The sequence below is a fragment of the Stenella coeruleoalba genome, assembly GCF_951394435.1.
Source record: "Stenella coeruleoalba genome assembly, contig: scaffold_46, whole genome shotgun sequence".
Classification (NCBI taxonomy): domain Eukaryota; kingdom Metazoa; phylum Chordata; class Mammalia; order Artiodactyla; family Delphinidae; genus Stenella; species Stenella coeruleoalba.
Window position 1 is genome coordinate 2483243 of NW_027645863.1, and position 26605 is coordinate 2509847.

Genomic DNA, 26605 nt, shown 5'->3' on the forward strand with positions numbered 1-26605 from the left:
ACTAGAATATCCTCCCAACCTGAAGATGTGATGGTTCTGTGACTAGGTTTGATTTGTGTAGAAAAAAACACTGGAACAACTACTTGATTCCTCTTCCTGTCTTTCTCTCTCAAGATTTCTCAACTGTGGCACTATTGACATTTTGCGCTGGGAAATTCCTTGTCGTGAAGGGCTGCCCTGTGCCTTGTAGGGTGTTTAGCAGCATCCCTGGGCTATGATCCCAGTAGCACCCGCCCCCCTCAGTTGTGACAACCAGAAATATCTCCACATATTGTCAAGTGTTTCCTGGAAGGTAAAATAGTCCCTGATTGAAATCATGGTTCCCTCTTTTTCCTCCCTCCTCTCTCTCTTTCTCTGTCTCTCTCTCACACACACACTCACGTGCACGCACACATGCACACACATGCTAGCACTTTGAAGGGACAGGTTTCACACTAAAATTACCAGTTGTATGTGTGTTACTTACATGGTTTTGTGCATTTGACTATGGAAGAAATTCTTCTACATCCAAAAATACATGGCTAGCTGTTTCTTTAAAGGTAAAACTTGAGGTTGTGTAAATCCTTAGGCCTGTGCAAAAGTTTGAAACCATCTGGAGTTGAACCAGCCCCAAAACCTAACTCACCTGCCCTGGAACTTGAAGATGGAAAGCTTGGAGGGAGGAGGGACTGGACGTGGGAATCATCTCAACTTTATAAACATGAAAGCTTAGGAATAAATTGCTTTTAGCTCCCAAACAATTCTGGCTTCTAGATTTCAATTCAAGGCAGTAATAAATGCTTCTTTCAGGTGCTCTCCATCCCACATAATGGCACAGGGTCAGAATACCAACAGGGAGGTCCAGGGTCCAGAAAGGCAGTGTACAGATTAGTTGTACTGATGCCAGACGGGAAGAAGGGCCCGGCTTCCCTTGGGGTCTGGTATGAATGGCAACCCTCTTCCTTCTCTGGGTGGGATTTTTTTTTTTACACTTTAATGCAAATTATCATTTCAGAATGTGTGACTTTCCCAGAAGTTACAGAATTTCAGATCCATCATGTGTACTCACTTACTGAAGTCCACGTAGTGGTCCTCAAGGCTTGAGTATGAAAAAAGTTCTGATTCTTGAATTCAAGTGGCTTGCACACCATTTTAGAAGACAAAAACCTGATGTATTATATTCTCTGAAGATTTTATTTTCACTAACTCAGTTTCTCCTTCCTTGAGGTAATTCTCTACTGAATAACAGTTGTATTTTGCACTGTTCCCACTCTACTGTCACATATTTGTTTACCTGTCTATGTCTCTGTGAAGGCTAGAGTGATGATGTATTCACATTTATATTCTCAGTGTCTTGGAAAGGTCTTAACATGGGTTTAGTGCCACTCTCTGCTCCATTTAATGACAGAGAGCAATAAAGGCTTTCTGAAACTCTACTCCTTGGAGTCAGTGTCACTCCTGCTTTCCTCTCTGGCCTTACTTTCCTTTTTTCTTTGTTTCCTTGGTCATTCCTACCCTATAAGACTCTTAGATACTGGACCTATAGAGATTTATCTTTGATTCTCCATTTTACTTATTTTGAATAATTCCCCTAAATGATCTAATCTGTTTTCATTGGTCTAACTGTAGAGACTGTTGATTCTCAAATCTACTACCATCCGTCCTAACTTCCTTCCCAAGCTTTAGGCTTGTGAGCGCTTTGCTGGGTATATCCACCTAGCATTCCAAAGAAATTACAATTTAACACATTCAAAACTTGGTGGATATTATATTTTCATCAACTGTAGTTAACTTCTTTAGTATTAAATCTCAATTGATAGCCCTATCAGCTTCCTAGCCATTCAATCCAGAAACATGTGGGTCACCATTAATTCTTCCTTCTCCCTCCTCTTCCAGAATTCTGTATTGGATTTTCCACCAAATTCTGCTGCTTTTACCTTCTAAATTTTGTTTCGTTTTGGTTTGGTTTTTTTTGTCAAGGCTATCCTCCCTTCTCTATTTGTATCATCACTGTCCTAGTAAATGTCCTCCTCATCTTTCAGTAGTCTCTTACCATCTCCCTGAGTCTGGTCTTGCCTGTCTTAAATTTAACCTTCTCACTGCAGCCAGGATGAGTTATCTAAAAAGTAAGTCCAACTCTGATGTGTTCCTCCCCACTCTAAAAACTGATTATCTATGGAATAAAGCTCAATGCTCTTCACATGGCACGACCTGGCCCTATTCTACTTCTCCAGCCTCACTTGTTATGACTTGTTCCAGTTACTATTGCTGTGTAACAAGGTACTCTATAATTTAACAGCTTAAAATAGCCCTCTTATTATGCTTACAGATTCTACGGGTCAGGAATTCAGATAGGACCCAACAGGGACTGCTTTTCTCTGATCCACATTCTGGGATTCAGTTGGGAAGACTCACTGGCTAAGCTGACGAGAAGGCTGGTGGCTAGAAACTTCTAAAGACTCATCTCATATCTGTTAGAGTGACTCAAATCAGAGTGCCTGCATGTGGTTTGATTGGTTTATGGCATGGAGGCCTCGTGGAGTTAGGTTTCTTAGAGTATGGTTCAGGGCTCTGAGTATGAGTGGTCCATTGAACAAGGTGGAAGCTGCATGGCCTTTTATGACACAGCTTTGTGCATCACACAGCATCACTTTAGCAGTTCTCTCTTTGTGAAAGCAATCGCAAGGTCTGGTATAATAAAGAATATATCTGGTCTTTGTCCCTGGTTCCTGGCACAGAGTTTCAAGAATCCTTGGAATTTTCTGAGGGATTAGGGTGTCTTTTGTTATTCATAATGACCCCTCTTCAACCATATCTGAATTTATGCAGTGAGGTAACTCATAGTGGGGCCTCTAGATAGCTTTAGCATGGGGGCTGATTGACAGCAAAACCAACCATGTGATGAGAGGGGGTTGGAAATTTCGGTCCCATCCCCTGACCTCTCTAGGCCCTCTTGGAGGGTAGAGGGACTAGAGAGCTTCTTGGTTGGTGAGCATATTGATGTACTGGGAGGGTGACATACTCTGATTTCATGGGACCAGAAGCTCTAGTGCTTGGGACCGTTGCCCCATGTACCTGTTCAACTGGCTGTTCATTTATATCCTTTATAATAAAATGGTAATTTAAATATAGCACTTCCTTGAGTTTTGTGAGTTGTTCTAGAAAATTATTGAAACTGTAGGGGATCGGGGAACCCCTGAATTTGTAGCCAAGCCTATTGGTCAAAAGCATAGTAGTCTCTAGCACCTGTGGCTGGGCCCCAAAGTAGGGGCCATCTCATAGCACTGAGCCTTTTAGCCTACGGGGTCTGTGCTATATCTGGGTAGTTAGTATCAGAATTCATTTGAATTGTAGGACACCTCATTGGTTTTAGAAAATTGATGTTGTGAAGTGCAACCCTATCCAGATTCACATTAGGGGACATAGACTCCCACCTTTTGATAAGACGAGTATGAATACTCCTCATATGTTTTTCCAGCTTTATTGACAAATTGTATTACAATTTATAAAGTGTACAATGTGATAATTTGATATACGTATATATTGTAAAAGAATTCCTACCATCACATTAATTAACACATCTATCACCTCACATATTTATTCACTTTTTTTTTCTTTTGGTGAGAACACTTAAGTTCCACTCTCTTAGCAAATTTCAGTTATACAACACTGCGTTATCAACTCTAATCACAATGTTATACGTTAGGTCGTCAGATCTTATTCATTTTATAACTGAAAGTTTGTACCCTTTTACCACCTATCCCTCTTTCTCCTATTCCCCATCTCCTGGCAACCACCATTCTACTCTCTGTTTTTATGAGTTCAACTTTTTTTTTTCCAGGTTCTACACATACGTGATACCATGCAGTGTTCGTTTTTCTGTTATGGGTTATTTCATTTAGCATAATGACCTTCAGATTCATCCAAATGGCAGGATTCCCTTCTTTTTCAAGGCTGAAGAGTATTCCTCTGTGTGTGTGTGTGTGTGTGTGTGTGTGTGTGTGTGTGTGTGTATCAGTCACTTTTTCTGTATCCACTGATCTGCTGACAAACTTATGTTGTTTCCATACCTTGGCTATTGTGAGTAATGCTGCAATGAACATTGGAGTACAAATCTCTCTTCAAGATAGTAATTTTGTTTCCTTTGGATATATATCCGGGAGTGGGATTGCTGGATCATGTGGTAGTTTTATTTTTAATTTGAGGAACCTTTATACTGTTTTCCATAGTGGCTGTACCAGTTTACATTTCCATCAAGAGTGTACAAGCGTTCCCTTTTCTCTACATTCTTACCATGATTTCTCTCTTGTGTTTTTGATGATAGCCATCCTAAGAGGTATGAGGTGATACCATTTGTGGCTTTGATTTGCATTTCCCTGATATTAGTGATGTTGAGCACCTTTTTGTAGCTGTTGGTCATTTTCATGTCTTCCTTGGAAAAATGTCTATTCAGGTCCTTTGCCCATTTTTAAATTAGGTTATTTGTTTTTTCTTGCTGTTGAGTTGTGTGAGTTCCAGGTATATTTTGGATATTAACTGCTTATCAGATATGTGGTTTGCAATTTTTTATCCCATTTCATAGGGATAAAAATTTTTTTATCCCATTTCATAGGGATTTCATTTTGTTGATAATTTCCTTTGCTGTGCAGAAGCTTTTTAGTTTGTTGTAGTCCCACTTGTTTATTTTTGCTTTTGTTGCCTTTGCTTTTAATGTCAAATCAAAATCATTGCTAAGACCAGTATCAAGGAGTATACCCATATGTTTTCTTCTAGTAGTTTTATGGTTTCAGGTCTTATGTTCAAGTCTAATACATTTTGAGTTGGTTTCTGTATATGGTGTGAGACAGTAGTCCAGTTTCATTCTTTTGTATGTGGCTATCTAGTTTTCTCAACACTGTTTATTGCAGAGACTATCCTTTCCCCATTGTATATTCTTGGCTCCTTTGTTGTAGATTAACTGACCATATGTGCATGGTTTATTTCTGGGCTGTCTATTCTGTTCTATTGATCTATGTGTCTGTTTTAATGCCAATACCATACTATTTTGATTACTATCGCTCTGTAATATAGTTTGAAATCACAAAGCATGATAACCCTAGCTTTGTTCTTCTTTTCAAGGTTGCTTTGGCTATTTGGAGTCTTTTGTGGTTCTATACAAATTTTAGGAATGTTAGCTCTATTTCTGTGAAAAATGCCATTAAGAATTTGTTAGGGATTTCATTGCATCTGTAGATTGTTTTGGGTAGTATGGACATTTTAACAATATTAATTCTTCCAGTCCATGAGCATGGGATATCTTTCTACTTATTTGTGTCTTCTTCAGTTTCTTTCATCAGTGTCTTATAGTTTCCAGTGTACAGATCTTTTACCTCCTTGGTTAAATTTATTCCTAGGTCCTTTATTTATTTGATTGTAAATGTCATTTATTTCTGTAGAATATATTTTCTATCCTTATTTACCTGGTTAATGGAGGACAAGGACTATGTCATCCCTCTTTATACTCCCAATAAAATTTAGTAAGAGGCAAAAGTCAGTCATAATTTAGTTTCTATGTAGTTGGATATTTAGGACTTTGTGATTCAAATGCTGCAAATATCTCTAAGACATGTTAGCCGAGAGATCATAACTATATGGTATGCAAGTAACTACTGTCCCCTCCTCTGTCTGTGTAGATATTGTTAACCAATCAGAACACTCTACCCACTTAGGTCCTAACTTGACCTCAGAATATTTTTCAACACAAATTTCAAAAAGATGTTCCCAACTTCTTTCCTCTTTTTAATCAGAAAATAATTTAAATTTTCTTAATGATTTGACTTTTATATAAATTGATGTACTGCTCTTAAATGTGGTATTGGAGGAAATAGAATTGGTAGGCAAAACAAAGAAGGAAACCATAACTGATTGGATATTTATTACATGCTACACCATTTACCTGCATCATCTTAAATTCTATCAACAGGTTTTTAACGTAAGTTTTGTCCCCATTATACAAATGAGGTGACTGGAATTCAGAGGATTAGAATCATTTGCCCAAAGTCACACAGCTGGCAAATATGATACAGGATTTAAACATGAGCAATTCTGTTTCAAGAGTTCCTCCATTTGTCTTTCTTTGGAACACCACCCTACTCAATCACTGTGCCTCTGAATAAAACAACTATCTCCCCTGCTTCTCACATGACTGCTGGGCACTGGTGCCTTCCTCAGGGTGCATTAGTGACAGTGAGGTTATTAAGAAGCATGTGGTTCCTTTTCTACCCATCTAACTTCCTCCTCTGACTTAGTCCAAGTAAGGACTAATTTTCTAATTTTCACAGAGGCAAAAGTAGAAGTAAGTGGAGCTAAGCTTTAATGCCATCTCCTGTCCTTTTCCTCTTCAGATCTCAATAAGTTAAGAGATGTAGGAATTTAATGGTTACTTTCTCATCCCTTCAGGTAATGGCTAGCAAGGAACTGTGGTATCAGTAGCAGCATTGACCAAGTCTAGGCTCTGTTGCTTTAGGATTCTCCAAAGAGAGAGAAGGTCATTGGGCTTTTGCTTTATGAAGTTCCCTGGATGTTATCCTGACTCTTGTTGGAAGGGCCAGGAAGCAATGACTAGGCTTCCTTACTATATTAAATGTAATTAGAGATTTAGGAGCTGCACCACTCAGGCACAAATCCTTTAAAAATTATGTATTTAAATAAATATATGTTTATATATTTTATATTGGCTAAGCTAACCCTCCCATTTCAAAAAGAGTATTGTCACCTCAGCTCGCATTGCTCTATTATGATAAATGGCACTGAGCAGCTTTATATTCAAGGCTCACGAGTTTCAATTACTTCAGGAGACAATCTGGTAACTGAAGATAGAAAGTCTCACTTCAGAGTGGCATTCACTAAGAATTTCATTCCATGGGGGATAGTCCAGAGGAATCTTACCAATATACTTTCCTTCTCCAAAATATGGGGTGCACATATAGTCAGTGTGTGTGCTTGTGTGTCTGTGTTTAGTGACTAAATATTAAAAAGTGCAGGCATTGTACATTTAGACACTCTCTGCTGTGATCATAGAGCATCTTATACAAATATCTATCAGAGCACTTAACTGACTGAGTTGTTACTCCCTATGTATCTACTCATTTTCTAGATCTTAAGCTTTTAGAGCATTTTTGAAGTAGTAGTATTAGTAATAATAAGAACAACAACTTATTGAGAATGGATCATGTGCCAGATACTACCCCATCTATACCTATTCATATATTTTGTCCTTACAACTGACCCTTTGATGTAGATACTATAAGATCCCAGCCATTGAGGAAACTATGAGGATAGTGGTAATTCTAATGGACAGAAACTGGGATGGGCATAGAGGAGTATGCCTATGGGAGATTGATTACCCTCCAGTTAAAAACACTCAGACCTAATTAGCTGTATAAGCCAAGGACTCAGGTGGCCAGGTCTAGAGCCGAGGTGTAAATAAAGAAGTAGCGTGTATATCTGAAAGAGTATGATCATTTGGGTCAGGCAAATCTGGTTTTAAGTTTTCTTTTGAAGGCTAGGAATAAAACCAATGTGTAAAAGTGGCAAATATTAGAAGCAACTTGTAGAATTGTTGCAAGAATTAGGATACGTGCCGTTACTAGTTGATGCTAATTATTAGCGGAATAAGAATTTTTTAAAGTTTCTAGGAATGAAGGTATAAGGGAACATGAGGTCAAGGACTCAGTTGTGTTATGGGGCTCTCCATGTGTGGAACAGTAGGAAGAAGAAGAGATGCCGATGGGGACAAAAGAGTATAGAGGCAGAAAGAAAAGCAGAACAGGAATTTGTTCTGGGAATCTAATTCTTTGGTCAGGATTATCAAGATTGAGGAATATGCAAACCAAGGTCATTGTGAAGAATGAAGTCACCTCTGAGAGGGAGGACCATTCTGATATAATTGGGACCACAAATACAAACTCAGAAATATTATTCTGATTTTTCCACAGACCCAATAAAATAAAGACCAGGATTCCTAGGAACCAGGGCTCAGCAAAGTTAACTGAAATATGAAGTTACATAAGGAGTAAATGGCAAAGAGAGAGCTCGGGCCTAGGTTTGTCTGGATTCACGTCCATAAGAATGGGGACTTCCAAAGCAAAACCCCACTAGTGAGAGATGTGAAAATGATGATTCTTTTTCCCCTTTTCTTTAGAAGTCATGCCCAGCCATTGAGGTCAGCAGCTATTATGGAACTAACATTTTGGTAGACCCCTAGTTAGATTCTTCTGCATCTTTAAAAAGCCATAGATTAAACAAGGAAGAGATGCTATACATCAGTAAATTTACACGTTTTACAATTCCTGGGTGCTGCTCAGCTGCAGTGTTCAGTGAATGCAAGTGCAGTAAATACTTGGTCACAGATCCCATTTACATAACTATAGCCTGACAGTGCAGGGAGTAAGAAAGTATCATTTTCTGTATCCTTTAGAATTACATGGAAATCAACAAGATCTTTCTTTCTTTTTTTAATAAATTTGTTTATATATTTATTTATTTATTTTATTTTTGGCTACATTGGGTCTTCATTGCTGTGCGTGGACTCTCTCTAGTTGCATTGAGCTGGGGCTTCTCTTGTTGCAGAGCACGGGCTGAAGGCACGCGGGCTTTGGTAGTTGTAGCACGTGGGCTCAGTAGTTGTGGCTTGTGGGTTCTAGAGCACAGGCTCAGTAGTTGTGGCGCACAGGCTTAGTTGCTTCACGGCCTGTGGGATCTTCCCAGATGAGGGCTTGAACCCGTGTCCCCTGCATTGGCAGGCGGACTCCTAACCACTGCACCACGAGTGAAGTCCCAGCAAGCTTTTCTTTTTTCCTCAACAGTGGTTATGTAAAACAAATATTTGTGATAATTTTAAAAAGCTTGTTTCAGTGCAAATATAAAGCAATTTATAAGACAAAGGAGACAAATAGCTACATTAAGACAGTTGAATGATTATTACAATGTACACACACATGAGCTCAAAAAGTGTGGTTAAATTGCACACTGAAATCACAATGAAAGATAATTTTATTGCCAAATAATTAAATCTCTTTTTAAGTGTACTTTTTTTTTCTATACAAGCAAATTTAAAATCTTAGTAAATCTTTTTTTCCTCAGAAAAATATTTGCCAGATTAAGTCTTTATCCTCAGCATGCAGAGTTTTCATAATCCTTTGGCTATTTTTGTTTATAAAAATGTCCAGTAGAGGCCATGCCTGATTTTGCGGATCTATCATTTATATGCTGTGGGCAGGCAGGTAAAAGAGTGAAGTCATGAACTTCTGCCGCTTACTGAATAAGAGTCATAGTTAACATTTACTGAGCATGTACTAAGTGTCAGGGACTCTGTGAATGCTTTAAGTGGATTGTCTACTTCAGTTAACTCAATGAATTAAATATGAGAGAACTGAAATGTAGAGAGACTAATCTAATTTCCCAGAATCAAATAATAAGGAAGTGGGTAGGCTGAGATTCAAAGCAGCTATAGAGTCTGTACTCCTAATCAAGGGGTTACATTCTTCATTTTCTTATCAAATTGAAGACAAATTGTCAGTCCAGGCCTTCACACCCACTGATTGCTAGAGTAATGTAAACTTAACATTGAAAAAAATCTGGTAGCTCTTAAATTTACATCTATGACATTTCTCCCTGATATATTTGGTTTTTCTAACAGTGGAAGATATTTGTTAATGAACTTATATTGTCAGTAACTGACAGCTTTGTAACAAGATGGTTTATTATTATTAACCATCATGGCAACAACAACAACATTAAAGAACAAGGTAGTAACACCTAATATGTACTGAGCATTTACAATATGCCAAGAGTGATATTTAAAGAACATCTGTGGTTTCTGCTTTTTCTTTGGGCATTTGCTACTCCAACCAGTCCATATTTAAAATGCCGGGAGGAGCTTCAAGTGGCGGAAGAGTAAGACACAGAGATCACGTGATCTTCCTCCCCACAAATACATCAGAAATACATCTACATGTGGAACAACTCCTACAGAACACCTACTGAGCACTGGCAGAAGACCTCAGACTGTGACCAGTCTGGCATAGAACCTTCTTTTCTTCCTCCTCAACGTCTTCCATTCCATGTCCTCTAACCCACTGAGCAAACGTGGAGCTCTGTGGCTCCTGATGTCACCTCTAGAGGTGGTCAAACAATTCCATTTCGAAAAGTCATTTCCAGAAGACATTTCTTTTCTACGGTTTTTTTAAAGAAACAAATGGGCATTTACAAGACATGTGACTTTAACTATCATACGTCGGCAACCTCTTCACATCTAGAAGGCCTATATGTAGCGAAAAGTTTTCGAAAGGTTGGGGGGAAAGTTGAGAGCAGCTTTTTCGTATTATATACACAGGCCTTCTATAAACGGCCAGTAAATCTTACCAAAGGGTGGCGGGCACTTCCTATTGGCCACATGTGGTACGTTATTCTACCATTTCTATCTTCCAACATCTAGGTCTTGGTAGAACGAAGACCAACCGCCCGATAACCCGCTAACGTTCCACCCGTCGTCGACCGCGGCTCCGCCACCTTCCGGGCCCGTTAAGGCCTTTGTCTGTCGTTGTCCGGACGAGATGAGGTCTTGTCCAGCTGGGACAGAGAGGTCACCTCAGGTCCCAGATCGCGTGGGCTCCAAGGTCTAAGGGTGGCTGAGCTGGCGTACACGTAGACCCCCCTTCCCGGGCCCTCGAGGCTCTAACGTTCCTCCGCAGCGTTCCAGTGGCCGCCATTCTTCTCGCCCTGCCACGCCCGACGCCCAAGAGCGCCACGTTCTTGGTGGCCTGCCGGAGGCTTCGCCTAACCCCTGCAGCGTGAGGTCAAGAGACCCGGCGGTAGGTGGGAACTGGGCTCCGAGGGGCCGCCGCCATTAAGTCGCGGAGGTGGGGGTGGGGGAGCAGTTCGTTCCTGCTTCCGGGCTCGGGCACTGCCCGTGGGCAGCTGAGGCGAGGGCTCTGGGGCTCGGCAAGACACAGCCTGAGCCTGTCCCGGGGGCTCCCCAGTTCACCCGCCGACCGGAGGCCGGAGGGCCTGGAGGGCCCCGGGCTAGAAGGCAGCGATCCCCTTCTCACCACGTTCTTTGCCAGAACTGTGGCACAACTTTTTTGAGGGCAATTAAAATTTTATATCTAAATAGTCTTCACCCCAACAATCCCATTTCTAAATAACTATTCTATAGAAATTAATGACCAGGCTCACAAAAATGCATGTACAAGGATACTCATTGCAGCAATGCAAGTAACAAGAAAACTGGACATAATCTAAACATCCTTCAATAGGGTCATTATTAAACTGTGATACATTCATACTATGGAATATTATGCAGGAGTTTAAATGAATGGGGTAACCCTCTATGTACTGGGAAGGAAAGAAATCTAAGACATATCATGAAATGAAGGGATCAAGTTGCAAGGACGTTACTTATGTAAAAAGAAGATAGGAAAAAGCACACAATCCTATTTGGCTATCTGTAAATATGTATGTACTCAAACGTATGGAAAAGAATCTGGAAGGATTAATACTAAACTCAAAGTAGTAGGTGGGGGATTAGGGCACAAGGAGGGTTTTCACTATACCTGTAATTTCATTGTTATATATTGAGAATATAATCATGTATTACTTGTATAATAGAAAATAAGTTTAAATTATCTCTTACTGGTTTTAAAGAGGTCCTGCCAAACTTGATTTTTAAAATAAACACAGAATTTCAATCATTATCTTGCTTTGGGATATGGAAGGGGAAATACCTTTTCTCACAGGTATTGACCTCAAAATTCTGAACCAAGAAGGATCTTATAATGCAGTTAGCTTTTTTTTTTTAACATCTTTATTGGAGTATAATTGCTTTACAATGGTGTGTTAGTTTCTGCTTTATAACAAAGTGAATCAGTTATACATATACATATGTTCCCATATCTTTTCCCTCTTGTGTCTCCCTCCCTCCCACCTTCCCTATCCCACCCCTCTAGGTGGTCACAAACCACGGAGCTTATCTCCCTGTGCTACGTGGCTGCTTCCCGCTAGCTATCTATTTTACATTTGGTAGTGTATATATGTCCATGCCACTCTGTCACTTTGTCACAGCTTACCCTTCCCCCTCCCCATATCCTCAAGTCCATTCTCTAGTAGGTCTGTGCCTTTATTCCCATCTTACCCCTAGGTTCTTCATGACTTTTTTTTTTCTTGGATTCCATATATATGTGTTAGCATACAGTATTTCTTTTTCTCTTTCTGACTTACTTCACTCTGTATGACAGACTCTAGGTCCATCCACCTCACTACAAATAGCTCAATTTCGTTTCTTTTTATGGCTGAGTAATATTCCATTGTATATATTTGCCACATCTTCTTTATCCGTTCATCTGTCAATGGACACTTAGATTGCTTCCATGTCCTGGCTATTGTAAATAGAGCTGCAATGAATATATTGGTACATGACTCTTTTTGAATTACGGTTTGCTCAGGTTATATGCCCAGTAGTGGGATTGCTGGGTTGTATCGTAGTTCTATTTGTAGTTTTTTATTTTTTGCGGTACGCGGCCCTCTCACTGTTGTGGCCTCTCCCGTTGCGGAGCAAAGGCTCCGGAGGCACAGGCTCAGCGGCCATGGCTCATGGGCCTAGCCGCTCCGTGGCATGTGGGATTTTCCCAGACCGGGGCACGAACCCGTGTCCCCTGCATCAGCAGGCAGACTCTCAACCACTGCACCACCAGGGAAGCCTCCCTATCTGTAGTTTGTGAAGGAACCTCCATACTGTTCTCCATAGTGGCTGTATCAACTTACATCCCCACCAACAATGCAAGAGTGTTCCCTTTTCTCCACACCCTCTCCAGCATTTATTGTTTCTAGATTTTTTTGATGATGGCCATTCTGACCGGTGTGAGATGATATCTCATTGTACTTTTGATTTGCATTTCTCTAATGATTAATGATGTTGAGCATTCTTTCATGTGTTTGTTGGCAATCTGTATATCTTCTTTGGAGAAGTGTCTCTTTAGGTCTTCTGCCCATTTTTGGATTGGGTTGTTTGTTTTTTTGTTATTGAGCTGCATGAACTGCTTGTAAATTTTGGAGATTCATCCTTTGTCAGTTGCTCCATTTGCAAATATTTTCTGCCATTCTGAGGGTTGTCTTTTGGTCTTGTTTATGGTTTCCTTTGCTGTGCAAAAGCTTTTAAGTTTCATGAGGTCCCATTTGTTTATTTTTGTTTTTATTTCCATTTTTCTAGGAGGTGGTTCAAAAAAGATCTTGCTGTGATTTATGTCATAGAGTGTTCTGCCTACACATTGAAGTATAAAAACCATGTGATCATCTCAATAGATGCAGAGAAAGCTTTCAACAAAATTCAACACCCATTTATGATAAAAACCCTGCAGAAAGTAGGCATAGAGGGAACTATCCTCAACATAATAAAGGCCATATATGACAAACCCACAGCCAACATTGTCCTCAATGGTGAAAAACTGAGACCATTTCCTCTAAGATAAGGAACAAGACAAGGTTGCCTACTCTCACCACTATTACATGCTAGAGTTACAGGCCCAAGAATGAAACAGCCCAACTATCCCAGTTCTCAGGGGATTTACAAATATATGGAAATAAGTATGTAAGTATAATAAATAGACAGATATAATTTCAAGCATTGCTAAGTACTTTGGAGAGAAAGAAAGCAGGGAAAGGAGAGTAAATCAGTCCCAGAAAGGCCTATTGTTTGCATTATATATATAGTTAAATCAATAAAACAAACAAACAAACCCTGAGCCCTCTCAATTTCCTAGAAGTTACAGAGGTTGAGAGAAGGATAATTGTCAATAATACAGAATCAAGAATGAATGTGAAATTCAGAAGATTGCCTTAGACCAGAACCCTGGTCAGAAGTTAGACATGGATCATTCTTAAATGTTCATTCACACCTGGTTTTGATATTTTCATGGTGTGAGAAAGTTTTAGATCTGGCTTTAACTCTGATTCCCCATATTTTTAAAATTTTTTCTTCAGTCAAAATGGATATTTGGAGTTCTACAGATTAATGTATTTTATTTCAGTTATTCAGTTATTGCTTATTTGAAGCTCCTTTTTGGGTAATTTTCTGGTGACTGACTCATTCTCAGTCTAAACTTTACTTCTAGGCTGAACTTACCGTTGTTATTTTTAACATTTCTACTATCCTGTCATCCAAACAACTTCACAGAAAGAAACCCTATTAATTTGAAATACATACTGTTTGGTTACGCCCTGTCCTACCATGATATTCAAACTCCAGCCAGTCTGATATGGGCATCAGCCAATCAGAGAAGACAGTGCCATATAGAGTTGAGGATCAGCCCCATCTCTTTGCTGTACTTACTGAATCCTTGTCAACGTTCAAAGTTACAATTAGTATATATGAGTTCCACTTTTGTGTAGCTTTTTTCATATACCATCATTTCCTGTGACGTTTGTATATCATTTATGGTATATACATACAGTTTTGTTATGCCACATGGGGAGGTAGAGTTTTTTCCTACCTTGGAAGGTATGAAAAGGGTTAGCATACATGTCGTTGGACATATTGATTTGTTTTTTTTCTTTTTGGATCATTTGCATGGAAATATGAAACCAGTACTTAGAGGTGAGAAAACAATCTTAGCACCATCTGTTGACCATTCCCCCTAACATGTATTCTGACAATCACTGCGATTCCTTCTAAAATGGTGAATTTCAAATTGAGGTCAGGGTCTTTGAAGCATGCTCAGGGCTCCAAGAGTTCTTTATGGGAATTGAAGTCTTTTGTGTTTTTGTTTTAGTGATCTTATACAAATGTGTGTGACTATATTCTGTATAATATGAACCACCTTAATAACTGAGTTGCAGAGTTTCCAGGTAGTAATATTTTAATTCTCATAAGCTATGAGTAAAGAATTAATTTATGAGCTGGAAATAAGCTATGAGATGGAACTAATATAAATATGTGACCAAGAGACACTGTGAGTGAAAAGCAGAACGTTTAAATGCAGAACTCAGTGGAAATAGCTTCACAAGGCAACATAGCCTGTGCTCAGATCCCCAAGGCTTCTGAAGGATGTACCACTGTTAATATTACCTGCAAGGAAGGGGATACTTCCAGGCAAGAGAAACCTACCTTTGACATCTTATAGAGTTTCTTCTATACTGGCTCTCTCTAACACTCCCTCACTCCACTCTTGGGTCACTGGCTATGTGCCTTCCTGCTTATCAGATTTGAAAAACTGGTGCAAAACACCACCCCCTCCTCCCTGCACTATGTTCCTAGTCTTTATTGTAAGACCAGTTGAAGCAAAGGGGTTAACATTCCTTGGGCAGACCCAGGTGTCAGGCTTGACTGTGAATCGTTTCTGGTCCCTTCATTCTGCATTCTGGAGAAGTATTTGGCGGGATCTCTCAGTTTCCTAATTTATTCTTTAACTGTCATTTCTGCTGCTTATATACTGAGTTTTTTAAATTATTGCTAACCCTTTTCATTCGTATATTCTTGATTAATGGATGCACTCTCTGCTTACATCTGTCTGAGGGTAATAATTGTGCTATCCTAAGGTCCTCTTGCGCTTTGTTAACTCTGATTCATTGGCTGTAAGCTCTTATGTTTGTTTTTGTTTTCTGTCCTTAATGGAGTTGGCTTTATCACATTGTTTGGTCATTCCTGAGTGTAATTCATCTTTGTAGTTGAGATTCTACTGCGTTTGTTTCCCAGCTTTAGGGGACAAGTGAAATGAGCTGTTGGGGCTTATTACTCCCAATGGGTTCCCCTGAGAATAAGGCAGAGGTGGGAGGTGCCTTCTTGTGGCTCGTCAGGGAGTGCATACCTTTCTTTCAGGGTTCTGGGACCTTGCCCCCTTTCTAACACCAATTGCTCCTGCCTAGAAGAAAACACCTTTTGCCGCCTTGATCAAGGAGGGAAGATGTGGGGTTGATGTGTGCTGTCGGATGCTCCTACCGAACTATTCCAACTGATCACCCTGTAGGCAGCTCTGGGACGTTTCTGGTAGGGGAGGTGCTCCCACACATCGAGCTAAGGTTGAGATTTTTAAGTTTTATCTTTTCTATCATTCTTAGGGATTTTGGTGGAAGTTGAAGGGGTGGAGACTTGACATGTTTCAATCTGCCAACTTGAAATAGCACAACTTCTTAGGAAACAATTTTGTATCCCTATTACATCCTAGACAAACTCAGGCAAATATGCATCAGGATACAAATACAAGAAGTTTCAAAGCAGTATTGTCTTTAATAAATAAAAACTAGAAAAAATCTCAGTATACACCAACCGTTGAATAAATAAAGTGTGATATAATCATAATTAGAAGTCATAGACTTCATCAGACACATAATGCAAGCCACATAAGTAATCTTAAATTTTCTGGTAGCCACTTAAAAATAAAAGTAAAATGAAACAGATGAAATAAATGTTAATATCTTTTACTTAACCCTTATATCCCAAATATCATTTTAACATGTAATCATTATATACATTATTAATAAGATATTCTACGTTTTTTTCATACTAAGGATTTAAAAACATCCAAAGTATTATATTTACATTTAATCAATATAAAAATTAATGAGAGAATCTACATTTTTTTTTCATACTAACTCTTTGAAATCACAATTTGGTTGCTAAATTTTATTACAAATACTTGATCAATATTTAGATTGCATAAAATTTACAGTCGGAAAAGTAGTATCACATATGCAGATTGTTGCTAACATAAACATTTTCCGATAATTACATTGCGTATCTGTTTTTTAAATTTTAATTTTAAAATAATTGAAATTAATTAAATTAAAAATTCAACTCCTTAGTGTCATTAGCCACTTTCAAATACTCAGAAGCCTCATGTAGTTGGACATGCAACACTACATACTACAGGCAAAACTAAAATAATTTTACAAAATAATGTTGGATGAAAGAAGCAATGTGGAAAACAATACATATAATATGATTCCACTTATATAAAGTTCAAGAAGAAGGAAGACTAAACTATGTTGTTTATGGCTGATAGAGAAAAGGCAAAAGTAAATTTAAAAAGCAAGGGAATTATTCTTAAAGTCAGGATAGTGGTCCCCTCTAGGAAGTCAGAGAGAGGGTTGTGATTGGAAAAGGGCACATGGGGGGCTTCTGGGATGCTGGCAGGATTCTTTCTTGACATGAATGGTGTTACGTGGGGATCTGTATTGTAATTATTTAACAGTTGAACAGTTGTTCAATTGAATTATTGAACAGTTATGTATATTTTATTCGCATTTTAGTTTTCAAAAATTTGTTGTGGGGGAAAAAATCAGATGGCTTCAATTTCCCTGATACAGTTGTGTGGGAGACTTCCCAATAAGGTTTGGGGAAAGAGAGGAGGGAAGAGCAGCTCTGCAACATTGGTGCCACCCAGAGCTGGGTTCTAACAGAGACTTCGTGGTCTAGAGAGTAGGCTTTAACTATATGATTTGGTGGGAAGAGTGGGTGGTGTGTGTGTGTGTGTGTGTGTGTGTGTGTGTGTGTGTGTGTGTGACGTGAAAAGAAGGTTTAAATGGAAACAGAGCAGAAATCACCATCCCTAAATCAAATAAGAATTAGTTTGTTTAGGTGGCACCATTACCCAGCTTTCCTCCACATATAGGAGTTAGTCCTATGTAGTATATAGTTGTAGTTATTTTGCATTTTGATCCAGACATAACCTTTTCATTTTTCAGAATTCTCAGTGAAAATGATTTGACTGAATTACATAAGGACTCATTTGAAGGCTTGCTATCCCTCCGATATTTGTAAGTTAATCATATTTATTTATGAGTTCTTACCTATAAAGTAGGTTATCTATAAAGTAATTAAGGGGTTCAAGTTAGATAATCTCTTCAATTTCTTCTAGCAATACAATTCTACAATCCTGTGAGTCTGTGTAGGGTCCCAGCCCGTCACTGGCACTAAATATCTCCTATTCATTTTTAATTTTTTAATTATACAGACAAGGTATAGATAGAAAAATACACTTTAGTTGTAGAGGAAAAGTGGTAATGATGTCTGAGCAATTATAGGCTCCCATATGAACCTTGTTATATAAGTGTTCATATAGTCTCCATCTGTATTTACATTTTGTTTATGACCTATGGATCAAATCTGGCCAACAGTCCGTTTTTATAAAGCCCATATGTTAAAACTGATTTTTAAAGGGCTGTAAATGAGAAAAAAAAAAGAAACGAAGAAAAATATGTGACAGAGACTGTATGTGGCCTGCAAAGCCTAAAATATTTACTTATCTGGCCTTTACAGAAAAGGTTTGAAAAAGTTGGTTTAGTGAAATGAGAGGAATTAAAGTTAACCTCAAATTGTCACCTACAAGACAAGAAAATATAGAACACTTAGATTAATATGAATGCCATTAACTCCTAACTTTGATAATTTAATCTAAATTAAATTAACATTTAAGTATTAAATATTTAAGCAGATGAATTATGTAAACTGTATTGCCAAGGGACTTTCCTGGTGGTGTAGTGGTTAAGACTTTGCCTTCCAATGCAGGGGGTATGGGTTCGATCCTTGGTCAGGGAGCTAAGATCCCACATGCCTCATGGCCAAAAATGAAAACATAAAAATAAAGAAGCAATATTGTAATAAATTCAATAAAGACTTTAAAAATGGTCCACATCAAAAAAAAATCTCTTAAAAAAAATCAGTATTGTCAAGAACACATTAAGTTACCAAAATAACAAACACTTGTTAAGGATTTTAATGCAGGAAGTGTGATATTAATATTAAGAATGTTTAAGATGATGGTTAAGTGGTATATTTAGAAATGCTCACACTAAATAAGCATCTCAGAAATGCCCCTAACAAAAATCTCTCCAGCCTTTTTATTTCTGTTTTTTGTGTTTGTTTGTTTTGTTTTTTGGGCATGCCACACAACTTGTGGGGTCTTATTTCCCTGACCAGGCATTGAACCCAGATCCCCAGCAGTGGAAGCGCCGAGTCCTAACCTCTGGATCACCAGGGTATTCCCTGTCCAGCTTCCTTATCAAAGAGGAAATGCTTGCCTAGTATTTCTTTTAATTTAGGGATAAACAGATAACTGTGTTTTTTGCTATAAAACCTCAGTTTTTGTCCTTTGTCCATGGCATCCAAAGTTGTGTATGTCATTAATCTTTATTAAGCGAATGAATGATCCTCTTTAGCAAATAGATTCTTCTTGCAAATATAAAAGGCTTAAGGGAAATGGGTATAAAGAGCCTCACATGACCCTAAAAATAGTTCGTTTAATTATCAAGGCTTCCAAGCCTTAAGGGACAATCACCTTTATATTAGTCTCTTCTCTGCCATCTGGGCTCCAAACCTTAGAAACACAGTTTGGAGAAGAACAAATAAAATAACTGCTCAGTGGGCTAAGGCCTTCATTACTTCTACTATGAAATACTTTATAATCTGATTATTTCATGTTAGCATAAGTATTCTCATTCTTAAAAAAAATGCCAATCAATAAAAAAGCGAAGAAAGAATATGCTAATACGCACTATGCCTAGTGTTGTAAACATTAAGATGGGTAAGACAGGATTCCTTTTAGCAACTCATGATCTCACAGGGTAAAAAACATATAATAAGCTCAAACCATAATCACAAAATGTTATGGAGGCACAATGAAGTAATAAAACTACATTTATTTTAAAACAGTCATTTCCTCCTTCTCTCCACTCCCCAGCTATTTGTTGATTTTATAAATATTTGAGTTTGCTTTATGTCCACGCGTTGGCTTTAAACATGATATACAATTCACATAAGCAGGATCTAGTCCATACTTTGAAGGAGTTTATGCTCAGAGGAAATGGGTTGCAAAAATAGCTATATTTAAAGAAAGAAATGAATATGTGCAATGAGTAGTATAAGTTGGTACTGGAGCACAAAATAGGGAAAAAATACTTCAAATTGGATCAGGGAAGATGTTACTAGAGCAATGCTGTTTAAACGGGACCTTGAAGGGCCATTTGGTATCAATGACAGACATCTTGGGAAGAATAAGGTTGCAAAAGGAAAGTGGGAGAAAGACAAAGCACAGGAGAAATACTCTGAGTACCTGTAGAGTACAAGTGGGAAGAGTAGAAGATTAGAGCCAGATCATCTAGAGTTTTGGAGGCCAAGCCAAGGATAACATGCCAAGCACCATGTTACCACAGCAGTGCTTAGGACAAGCTTTAGCCTGCAACAGAACCAACCACTTGGAGGGCTTGTGAAAACACAAGCTCCACCCCCACAGTTACTGATTCAAGAGGTCCAGAGTAGGGCTGAGTATTTGTATCTTCAATAATTCACAAGTGATGTTGGTATTTGAGAACCACTTACAGAGTGTTAATCTGGCGATCACGTGTAGGATGGCTTAGAAAGGGAGAGGGTAGAGATGGAAACACCAGTCAGAAGACAGTTATACCCATCCAGGTGAAATGAGTGACGAAGCTGGAATCAATGGAAATAAGATAGTCAGCTATAGTCAAGAGTAGGTATTTTCGAATAAAAGTCCATATGATAGAAAGTGTAATACTGAATTAAATTTACATATTAATGATAGGAGTAACTTCCTTTCAAGTTGTGTGAAAGGGTATCTTTTATTTCTTTTGGTAATGAATTGGCCTAGAAAAACAGAACTATACTGAGAAGTGTTTAAATATAAGAATATTCCTTTTAATATTAGAAATTATAATGATATATAGAGATAAAATCTTTGAGCTCATAATCTAGAATTTGATGAGACCACAAAAGGTGGAATCTAATCAATGCTTCTGCTCTCAGGAAAGGTTACCTCCAAAATCTATTGATCTATAGTTGTACATTTAATTTATGAAGATCCTGAAGGTGAGACTCTTAAGAGAGGTGAAGGCAGGGTTAGGGGCTCTGGAAGATTCAAATAGTAATTCCTAAGGTTTGGAGTTTAGACCAAAGCTTCTTATTTATTATTATCATTCTAACCTCTACTAGTTATTCCTACTACTTAGATATCTAATAGCTAATTGAGGCAATATTTTCCTTTTACATTTCCTAGAAATTTTTCCTGCAATAAAATACCGTCTGTTGTACAACGTACATTTGAACCACTACCTTTTTTGCAGTTTATGTAAGTTACAAATATAACTTCATTATATTTGAAATTTTTATAAAGTTTGATTATTTATAAAATTAATTTGTTACTCATTTTGATTAAAATTGCTGCTAAAATTTTGTAGCAAATCCTTTTTCTCTCTAGCAAAGATTAATGTGAGAAATATTACACAGATCAGAGTGAATAATTATAGAGCAGTGATTCTCAACCAGGGTGATTTGGCACGTAGGTGACATTTGGTAGTGTCTGGAGACATTTTTGCTTGTCAGAACTGTATATGCTACTGGCATCTAGTGGACAGAGGCCAGAGATACTACAAACATCCAACAGTGTACAGGAAAGCCTCCGACAGCAAAGAATTATCCAGCCCAAAATGTTAATAGTGCTGCCTTTCTAGAGATATAAGGATCACTTAACACAAGTATTTAATGAGCATTTACTAGTTTGTATCTAATGCACCCCATATATAATCATGAAAGTATAAATCATAATGTCTTCCACAGTGAGATTACTTTAGTGTATGGAGGGAGTACTGATGTTATGTTTCATCATATATAAATTAGAATATTTGCCAAAGGATAAATGTTCTGAAAGAATACATATTTGTCTTCTTCTTTTGCTGGTATCTTTTTTTGTAGAAATCTTGGTTGCAATTTACTCACAGAACTTAGATTTGGAAAGTTTCAGGCCTGGCATGGAATGCAGGTATTATACAAGTTGTAAGTGAAATAGAAGATGAATGCATGTAAAAAACACTGTGTAAAAAAATCATGCAGTTATTGGTTAGCTGGTGTAAGCTCAGTATGAATTCTGGAAAGTATGTCTTGAGAGCAATTTATTTTCCTTTAAAATTAGGAAACTAAGGTACAAAGAGGCCAAGAGACTTGTTTAACTCATATATATGAAACACCCTGCTTTCCATATTACTGATCTTTGGTACAGGCAATAAAAGGCACCAAGCAAAAACACTCAAATTAGCATTGTCATGGAATCCAACCGATGCCTCTCCAGTATGCGAATGGTCCATGAAGTTCCACTTTTGAATTTAACTTTGATTCCTGCTCATTTGCAAAATTCCTAACTGCTTAAAATGTATGCAACACAGAGCTGCAAAGAACTAACTATAGCACCGAATTCTTCAGGGAGCAAAAGGTGTGGGTGCTTCTCCAACCATTATTAGCTCTTTTAAATGGTAAAGCAGAAAGAATTCCTGAACACCCACCACAGGCTCTCCCCAGCCACCCAGAACATTATTTTTCAAAAAGCATGTATCTCTGAAGTGAATTATCTGTGGTCAATAGGAACGTTTGTAGTATGGGAAAAGACATTGTTTGTGTTCAGCTATAGTGTGAAACATATGAAGAAAATACATTGCTGTAGCCTAATTCAATGTACTTTCTTTGCTGACTACTCTTCAATAAGAAGTGTGGGTTTTACAGCCCTTCAGCTCAAAAGTTCTGTGATTTCTCTTGACACAGGGAAATGATAGTGGGTACTTTCAATGGCCCGAAGTTGATTTTAGACTCGAGGAAAAGAGCTCTTCTACACCTGACTTTGGAAAAGACTCTCTTACCTGGCTTGTGGTTTAGAAATCCAGTTTCACACAGTTCACACATTTTGGGTTAATGAAGGTGTTGAGGCTGTGTCTGGAGCTGGATTAGCAATTCCTGCAGATGCCTATTTTTAGCGGCCTCCTTTCTTTCCCTTGTTACTTTGCTGATGCCTACCTTGGGGAGAGAGTATCAAGGGTCAGTTTTTCTTTTGCCAGCACACAGGGGAGCAGGCTGATGGGGTCCCTTCACCAGGAGGTTTTAGTAGCGTCAATATAACGTCATAACCTCACCACCTTTCCTAAACATCCTATAACATCAAGACTTCCTTATAAGTATCAGAGTTTCACTATAGTTATGTAGGCAACACGGGAAAATACATTGTGGAAATAAAAAAATAAATCAATTAATCACAGTTTAAAAATTAATGAATTCATTCAGAAAACATTCACTGAGTGCCATGCCCACTGTGTGTCAGCACTGTCCTAAGTGCTGCGGATACAAACATGCATACGCCAGGGACTTTGTCCCCAAGAAGCTTTCATACTGGGAGGAGAAAGATGGATGTTGATAGGAAGACATATATGAGAGCCATTCTAGCATCTATGCAGCGGGGTAACAAGGTGAGGAAGGGGGGTGATGAAGTAGAAAATGGGTGGTAGGTTAGAAAAGATTTGTAATGGAAGAGGCAGGAACTTGTTCCTTTTGAATTTGTGTTCCTCTTAAATGACAGAAAAAGTTAGTGAAAGAATCAGAACTATCTGGTGTTGGAAATAAATTAGTACTGTACTCCTAAAACTCGTTCACAGTTACTTTAAAAAGATTGTCACAGTATAGTAAGTCTTTGTTTTGGGCTCTTTCTAGTAGACAAAGGTAATTTGCTTCAGGAAATATTTGCCATAGTGATATATAAACTTTATTGCATCTCTTTCCAAAGGCAAGCCGCCAAGGGAAGATGCCACCCTCGAGTTAAGTCATTTTACTACCTATTATGACATATTACTGGGGTGTTTATAAGTTGCCTGTATTAAATAAGTTTGAAAAAGGGCCCCAGATGAGGTGGATTTATCATGAATAAAATGAGGCTTAGGTTTCAGGGCTCCTCACTTGCATAGGTTCCTTCCAAGATATTGAGCGGGGTCCTAGCAATTTTTGTATTCATAACTTTGCATGTTTTTATTAGATAGGATTTCCCGAAGTACATGAGGTACAGGCCCCACAAAACCTTGATTCATCACCAGTTTTCAGGTAATTATAAGTCTGTAGGTTTCTAGAATCAAGCCTCTATGATATTGACAAACATCAGGTGAAGTAGTTAGCAGTGTGGTAGTCTATTTTAAATCCGAAATCTACCTCAAAGATGAGCCAAGAGCTTATAATTAATAAAGTACCACTTTTTGACTGCTGGTAGTAATCATATTTCTTTCCGATAAAATCAAGAATGAAATATATTATGGAAAACCAGCAGTGGTTGATAATCCTAAATGTTAACTTTACTTTTTTTTCTGACTATAAATTGTTTCTCCTTCATTCACCTATGCAGGTCCCGATTGATGACGTATTTTTAAAAATTCTTTTAGTCACTTCATTGGTTCTAACAATACAAGCTCCATGATTTTAGAAACTGAAGGACTCTACAATGTACAAAGGCTATATAACTTAACCAGACAGAGCACATTCACATGCTTCCTTTTCTGTGGTACATCAATATTGTACCTAGAACATAAGCACTAAGAGACATTAAGAGGAAAATCAAAGCCTTATCCCTATTAAATTATTTACCCCGTTGTTGAGAATATCAATGAGGGAGGTATGGCCACACTATGAAGGCAAATTGAGCTGCGGTCACAGAGCCGCCCTAATGCTCCCCTCGACAACTAGTATTGGTTTCCTTTAGATAGCTATGTACACACAAAAGCTGACACACTTCAGGGTGCTGTCATCACTTTTTGCTATGTACTAGAATCCTGGCAGTTTCTCAGATTTAGAAAGGCATAAACATTAAAAACAAAAATAACTTGGGTCTGCCCTTTGCCGTGATTCAGGGTGGCTGTTTTATTTGTAATAGTTCAAAATTTTGAGATTGTCACACCTAGAAACTACCATACTTTTCTTCTCCCAACTGCATCTTATTCTTCCCACCTGTAGTATTTTCTCCCATTCTATATGTTTATTCACTTTCCTGATAGTGTCCTTTGAAGGACAAACTTTTTAATTTTTATAAAATCCCATTTATCTATATTTCCTTTGATTGTTTGTGCTTCTGGTATCATATCTAAGAAACTATTGTGTAATGCAAGGTCATAAAGATTTAGCCCTCTGTTTTCTTCTAAGAGTTTTATAGCTTTAGCTCTTATATTTGGATATTTGATCCATTTTCAGTTGATTTTCATATATGGTGTGAAGTGTAGGAGTCCAGCTTCATTATTTTGTGTGTGGATGTACTGTTGTCCCAGCATTATTTGAAAAGACTGTTCTTTCCACATTGAATTGTTTTGGCACGCTTGTTGAAAATCAATAGACCATACATATGAGAGTTTATTTCTATACTGCCAATTGTGTTCCATTGATTTACATGTCTGTTCTTATTCCAGTCCCACACTGTGATTGCAGTAGTTTTGAACTGAATTTTGAAACCAGGATGTGTGAGTCCTCCCACTTGTTCTTTACCAACATTGTTTTGGTTATTCTGTTTCCTTGAATTGCCATATGAATTTTAGAATTAACTTGGCAGTTTCTGTAAAGAAGTCAGCTGGGATTTTGATAGGAATTGCAATGGAACCATAGGTCGATTTGGGAAAGAGTGACATTTTAATAAGATAATCTTCCAGTCCATGAATCCAGTATGCCTTTATATTTATTTAGATCTTCTTCAATTTCTTTCAACAGTTTTGTACATTTCAGAGTGAATCTTGCCCTTACTTGGTTAAATTTTACCCTAAGTATTTTACTTGTTTTGATGCTGTTACACATAGAATTGTTTTCTTAATTTCATTTTTGGATTACTCATTGCTGGTGTGTAGAAATAATATTGATCTTATATCCTACAACCTTGATGAATTCTTTTATTAATGCTAACAGTTATTTTCCTAGTTTCCCAGGAATATGTCTTGTGGTCTTCCAGTTTCCCAGGAATACATTGGAACATTTCAAAGTCTCCATGGATATCTCATTCCTCAGCTTTTCTCTTTAAGCTTCTCGGTTGGGCTGTTTATTGCCCCAAACTGTTATCCATTGCCTCATGCAACCGCCATGTTAAAATATTTGCTTGAAAATGTTTTCCAGAAATGCCACCTGAGGAGCGGCTTTTCTCACCAGACAGCTCTCGGTCAGGTCAAAGGAAAGCCTTGCAAGTGAGGTCTTCCAGGGGACCACCAGACATGTAAAACAATGACAGTTCTTTGGGAATGAGGCTTTGAAGGCCCTCCCAGTCCATGCTGCTCCTTCTGGTACCAGGGATGTGGGCTGTTTTTCCAAGACTACCACTGGTATGGAGAGCAAAGGTCAAGAACAAGTTAAAGCAACACAGATCTCATTGTTCTTACCGAAATTAATTTGTTTTCCTTGAAGAAATTGCTCCCCCATGTGCTGCAAGCCTGTTGGTTAAATTTCCAGAGTTCAGAAGAAGTTGATTCTGATTTTTGCCAGTTTTGTTGTTGTTTTTGTTGTTATTGGTATTGTGGCTTCTATGGAGGGATGAATTTTCCGATGTCTTTCCTCCATCATTTTTACTGATTTTAGTGCAATATTTTTTAAAATCTGTAAAGTCTCAATGACCATAGGCTAATTAAATATTTATGATGGGAGATGATTAAGGAAAAAATAAATTAAAGGAGAAATAATAAATAAAAAGAGAAAATATAATTATCATAGAGGCTTTCCCAGATGGGTAGATGAAGTTTGAAATGGTATTTATATATTTAGTGCTCTCAAAGTTAAGGTTCAAGTAACAGATGTATTAACACCCCCCCTTTTTTT

The 26605-nt window shown here is 38.0% G+C and overlaps 1 protein-coding gene across 6 annotated transcripts in view; it reads left to right on the top strand.

The window, feature by feature from the left end:
- Positions 1-26605, top strand: part of LOC307181508 (leucine-rich repeat-containing protein 37B-like) — a 131678-nt gene that overhangs the window by 62867 nt on the left and 42206 nt on the right. For 3 of the 6 annotated variants that reach the window (XM_079946638.1, XM_079946639.1, XM_079946637.1), the window contains 2 exons: positions 17695-17766; positions 21021-21092. In XM_079946638.1, coding sequence (XP_079802764.1) covers positions 17695-17766; positions 21021-21092 — 144 coding nt within the window. Of the gene's footprint in view, positions 1-15577; positions 16030-17694; positions 17767-21020; positions 21093-26605 lie in introns of those variants that run through there. The other 3 variants (XM_079946640.1, XM_079946641.1, XM_079946636.1) reach the window with 2 other exon arrangements.